The 6,200-nt window shown below is 39.7% G+C and overlaps 1 protein-coding gene across 1 annotated transcript; it reads right to left on the bottom strand.

The window, feature by feature from the left end:
- Positions 1 to 876: 876 nt before the first annotated feature.
- LOC306757947 (relaxin-3 receptor 1-like) lies at positions 877 to 2,543 on the bottom strand (the record flags this gene model as incomplete). The annotated part of the gene is made up of 3 exons (XM_079243138.1): positions 877 to 1,491; positions 1,575 to 2,018; positions 2,343 to 2,543. 3 exons carry the CDS (start codon positions 2,541 to 2,543, stop codon positions 877 to 879), a joined length of 1,260 nt encoding a protein of 419 aa, XP_079099264.1.
- Positions 2,544 to 6,200: the final 3,657 nt, after the last annotated feature.

Here is a 6,200-nt window from a genome sequence, read left to right as displayed (position 1 = left end):
GCCTATTTTCATTTGTAAGCACTCCCACATTTATGAACTTGTACTCATAAATGACTTGTACTTATGTCAGTAGGTACAGTTGTGGGCAGTGTGGTAAAATGCCAGCTGAGACAGAAAACATCGTTCTATAATCATCTAGCCGCTTATACACTCCCCCATTATGACTGGAGTGGTTTCGGTTTGTGTTAAGTATGTGGGGATTGGTAAGTGTGAACTGGGATTGCTTGTGTGAGTACCTATACGTTGTTAAGCAGTTGTAGAAGCAACAACTGGATTTTAAGAAATGTATTAACAAAAACATTCTTTCATGCTTTCTGTTAGCTCCCTCGACTGTCCAAATCACTGCTCGCTGTGAAGTGAGAAGTTTGTGCAGGTTGTGGGGAGAGAAGGTGTATGGCAGCATTTAAGCTGCTTCCTGGCTGCTATGAGCTGCTGGCGGCTCTGCCCTGTCCAGTTGTTTGTTACCTGTACTCATTCAGCAAGATCCAGTATTGGCAGTTTGGGGCTTGCACCTGCTCATATGGCCTGAATGTGGCCACTGTCAACGTGGACCACATACTTAGTGGATGTTGGTAACTGGAAATTTGTCTGAATCCTACCAGCTGTCTTTGTCTTGTCCAGGTGGATGTCTGCTAGCACCAGTTCATTCAGCAGCTAGTTCTGTTTTTGCCTGGTGGCTGAGCTTACTTTTGCAAGAAGGGCCAGGAACCGATAGTCTGGATCAGCCTATCATAACGTTCACCTCGGGCACCCCCAAAGTTTAAAAGCCAACACAAAATTTTTGTTGGTCATTTTCATAATTACTGAATAGAAAAAGAAAAAGCAATAAGCCAAGTCCTTTTCCCAAAATATCAAACTTTTCTGTGATGGCATAAATCACATATTGATCTCCTTGTGTATCATAACCATGCTGGGTGGTGCTTCCTCCACTCTTCTTCCTCTCAGAGCCAGCGAGAGAACATTCCGGATGGAGCGGGAAACTCTCAGCAGAAGCTCCTTTAGTCCAACTCTGTACTCCCTTCGGATCAGGCAGTAGAGCACTGGGTTGAGACAGCTATTAGCATGGGCAAGACACACAGTCAAGGGAAAGGCATAGGCCTGGGCGTTGTAGAAGGCTTTACTGAAGGGCACCAAGTCGAATTTGATTAGCACCCCCCACAAGGTGAGAGCCTGGTTGGGCAGCCAGCAGATGAAAAATGACAGAACCACAATGGTGACAGAACGAGTGAGTTTGGAGCGACGGCGGTGGCGCCCTCTTTCATACTCCGATTTCTCGATTCCACTATCACTGCCTACCGCACTGCCTACAATGCGGCGGCTCAAGATGAACCTCAGCAGAAGGAGGTAGCACACAGATATAACAATCAGGGGAACTATAAATCCCAGCAGGACCTTCTGTGTTTGGTAGAGTCCAAGCAGAACTTGAGGATCCCAGCGACCCGAGTCAGAGTCAGAGAACCGAACTAAGCACAGCTCATCATCTGCAGACACCTGCAATTGCAACAACTGAGTAAGGACACGCACTAAAGTCAAAGCAAAAGCAGGAGCGATTGTTTAGACAGAATTCAACAAACCTGGACTGTGGTAGAGTAGAATGCATGAGGCAGCGTGGCCACCAGTGACACCACCCAAATGGCTGAACTGGCCCACTTGGCTCGAGCCATGGCAGTCCTGGGGCTGTCCATCTTCAGCGAGGTAATGAGGGAGCGGTAACGGGTTACGCTCATGGCTGTGAGGAAGAAAACGCTGGCATACATGTTCATGGTGGTGACTGAACTCACAATCTTGCACATGACCCTGCCAAAGGGCCATCGGAAGTCCAGCACCGTATCCACAGCCCAGAAGGGCAAGGTGAGGACAAACTGGAGGTCAGTGATCGCCAGGCTCATCACAAAGCAGTCAATGGATGAGTGGTGGTGGCCACGGCGACGGGAGTGGAGAAGGAAGAGAGCGAGGAGATTACCCACAAGCCCCAGGATACAAACCACCAGGTAAACCAGCGCAATGAGAATTCGCACCTGTCAGTAACAAATATACATACATTTTAATATTTCACTTTTTTCTTTTATTGTTTTTCTATTCTATTCTATTCTACAGTCATTTAGCAGACGCTTTAATCGAAAGTGACTTCCATATGAGTGAGAGCAACATTCATATTTCTATAAATTAACTCCAAAGCACATACAAAATCATGAAAAGGAATAATGAGAACACATGCAGCAGTTTCCTAACAGCAAATGTTAACAATCAGCACATAAACAGTCTTGCAGGATGACATTTTTCTTCTATCTTTCTTTTTCTTTTTTTTTCCCTGCTGGATATGTAAATGAGTATGAACCTACTGGCAGATTGGCACTGTCTCCGTACAGATCCATGGTCGACTCTTTAGAGAGGATGTGAAGCCAGCAGTTTAGAGAAAGGTTAAAAGCTGGGATGTTGGAGGCTGCTCCTGTCGGGCTGACCAGCTCGGATATTTGGTCCTCCTCTCCTCCGCACGCGTTCTGCGCGCTCTGAGGTCCGGAGGAGCTGCTGTTGCTCTGCATAATTGTGCAGAAGCAAACCGACTTAGTTTTCAGGACAAGTTCCCAGCTTTCTCTCTTCCGAACTGAGAATGGAAATGTGGGATATTAAAAAAATCCCCAGATTTCATGTCCAGCGTGTTGTTCAGAAACTCCGCGCCGCGTGAAGCGTCTTTGCTCGCCTGTTCTTACAGGTCCAAACGGGAAAATTAGAGTTTAAAAGACCAGATAAATACGCACCAGCCTGTTTTGGCGTGCAGAAACCGTCAGTCTGACATGATGCCGTTGGCTCTTCATCCTGTGACTGTGAGTGAATCTCGGACTTGGGGAGGGGAGCGCTTTTTTATACTCGCTGGCTCTCATTCCGCCGCTTGACGGCGCACTGTGGGTGCGCGCAGTTTCCAGTGTTTTTACATAATTCTTATTACAGCAGGTAGAAGGCAGAAGTACAGATCTCCTGATAGTCAGTTTTTCTACTGGCTACATTAAAAGTCCACCAGGTGTTTTTGAATAACCATGGAAAACCTTGTGTTTAGTTGGATTTTTTTTTTATATTCGGAGCTTTTTTTTCTTCGTTTCTGTAACCAATTAAACAGTCATGGTAAACACAATGAGAGGACCTCATTTTCATTAACGATTCCTTTCTCAAATAAGCTTGCTCATCTCAGACGAGCCACATCAGAGGACAGATGGAGCTTTCAGAATTTGTTAGAAAGCAAAGAGAGAAAGAAATCTCAACCTGTAAGTCAATGCTTCCTGGCTTCTTTTGTACAACCATGTAAAAAATAAAGTACATGCTTTTTCAATTACAAAGTTTTAGAAAGTGATAAAAAAAAAAATACAATAAGCACTTCTGAAAATTAGGCTAAAACAACCTCAACAAATATGTTGCACTATCATTTTTTTTAAAAAAGGGAGTTAAAATGTAGAGACAGCATGTAAAAATCTAAGTGCACCAAATGATTCACTAGCTTGTGGAGCAACCTTGAGGAAATAATTCTGTCTGACATTATTTTGACATGGTTGTGGGGGATTCTGGCCCACTATTCTAGTTTATAACATTGCTTTGCTTCATTGTGAGTTTTGGAGGTATTAGTTTGTCCATAGTTCTCTGTAAAACCAGGTTTAGATGTAGATTCTGAATGGTTTTGATTGGACTTAGATAAACTGCTGTGCCTGGGATCACTGTCTTGTTGCATGACCGACAGACTCTGTGTCTTTAAGGCACAAAGCAATCCCAAATGCTGACCCCTCATGCACTGTGCTTGGCAGGTCACCAAACGTGAGCAGCACAGGCATGTACATTTTAGAGAAAAGAGGTTTTCTCCTGAGGAACCTTCCAAACAAGCCATATTTGTTCAACCTTTTTTTAATTGTACTGTCATGAATATTTCCATTTAACATGTTGGCAAACTCCTGGGTCTGTTGTGGTTTCTCTGAATATTGAGCAATCTGACCTTGGGGTGAACTTGCTGAGATATTGTCTTCTTGGAAGACTGGCAGCTGTCTCAAGTATTTTCTGTGAATAATGATGCAGAATAATTGGACTAAACGGTTTGGAAATAGCTTTATAACCTTTCCCAGACTGATGGGCAGCAACCATTGCTGATTTCTTTCCCTCTTAACATTGTGTCACCACATACTTGAATAAGACTAGTAAAGCTGATATTGTTCAGTTGATTGGGTCAATCTGATTAGGAGCACATGGCCATTTCTTAAAATCTTCCATTGTTGTAAAAGCAGAATAAAATGCATTTATATTCACACACTGCATTTAGAATCCTGACTTAGCTTTGGTGAAACAGATAACGACAGCATCATGAACTCATCTGTATTTATACATCAGCCGATGATTTTTGAAGAACAACCCAGATGCATTCTTTATATGTCCCAATATGTAAAATCTTTGTTATTGTAATCAATAGCATGGATTAGAGTCATTAGATACATATTATACCATTTTAAAAATAAAAAGATAACATTTTTACATTTCATACACAATATGATACATAAGCGTCCTAACCAGTTGATATCATGGTACAATAAACATCTGATTTTATCTATCTATCTATCTATCTATCTATCTATCTATCTATCTATCTATCTATCTATAGAAAGAATATATATATATATATATATATATATATATATATATATATATATATATATATATATATATATATATATATATATATATATATATATATATATATATATATATATATATATATATATATATATTCTTAGACTGATAAAAGAGCACATTAAGTTGGAGTCCTGCTGTGTCTCTCTGGGTGATGCTGCTCATTTACATTCTACTGATGATTTTGAAGATGCTTAAAACTATTATATTTCATTTTCAGGTATTGATTTTTCAGCTGTAAGGAATGGGGAGAAGTTTTGCACCGGGTCCATGTCTTGCTCTGATTCAAGTTTAAATAAATAAAAATAAAGGCTCGTTCATTTTATCTGTATACAGCAAATGTTTTCTGCTGGCCAAGGTGAACATAGTGTGAAGAATAATTTAAACTCTGTTTCTGATTCGTGTAATCTCTACCCTGATAATAAAATTGCAATTTATGTTCATTTTCATATTTACTTGGCATTAGGCTGGGGTATACTTGCTGAGCAACACTTCTGTGTACTTATTCTTGCAAAGCATAAAACAATGAGACAAAGAGAAAATGTGGTTTTAATTGTGCAACATTGCTGTGGTCAATGGAATACTACTCAGACTGTCTGATGCACTCCAATGTTTTCAAAATAAGGGAATAATTTACATGTCCATGCACATTTATAGAGCTGAATGGAAAAAAAATGTATTATTTTTGCTAATTTATGTGTCATAATGGCCAAACAACCTTCTTAGTATAAAACATTTCTAAATTACCTGTTTTTTAATTTAATAAACAGATTTTTTTTTTATGTGAAGCACTTTGTGTTGCTTTATGGTGTGAATAGTGCTTTTTAAATAAATAAAATTTTGATTTAAAATCCTCATTATATTGTTTGTTTATGGACTGGCGAGCTGTCCAGGGTGTACCCTGCCTTTCGCCCAATGCCAGCTGGGATAGGCTCCAGCTTCCCCGCAACCCTGAATTGGATCAAGCGGTTTAGAAAATGAATGAATGAATGTTGTTTGTTTTTTATGGTCAGACTCGTGACTGTGAAAAACAAATAGTAAGCAAGGTCCTCTGACCACAGACTGCTGGTTTCTACTCAGTCTCATTGCAGAAGAAAACAGGTCCAACAGTCCATTCTCATGAGCAAATATTAAGCTTATTGAATTTGTTTTGTTTTAGTTTTATCATTGAAAAAGAAGTCCTAATGGTAAAAAAAAAAAAAAAAAACGTAGGGAAACAATGACGCATTTTCAGATATAGTTCCAGCGTGAGAAGATATTTCATTCTGTTTTCTCAGCATTTCATTATAATATTATAAAACAAACTTGAATCATTCTTTTCATTTTGAACAACATACATTTATGATAAATAATAAAATATGATCATATATTTTACAGATTATACACATTCAAATACAACTTTCTAAAGCAAAATGAAAGTGACAGAATATCTTTGTGGATGACCTCCTCCCTGACCCAACATAAGAAAGGGAATTTTGGTTTGAAGCAGCATCTTTTAGTAAGACATTTGTGTGTTGGAGCATCACTGAGTCATAATA

This window comes from Telmatherina bonti (assembly GCF_933228915.1).
Source record: "Telmatherina bonti genome assembly, chromosome: 7".
Taxonomy (NCBI): Eukaryota; Metazoa; Chordata; class Actinopteri; order Atheriniformes; family Telmatherinidae; genus Telmatherina; species Telmatherina bonti.
Note: the sequence above shows the minus strand (reverse complement) of the source record. Positions and strands in the feature narration are given on the sequence as shown.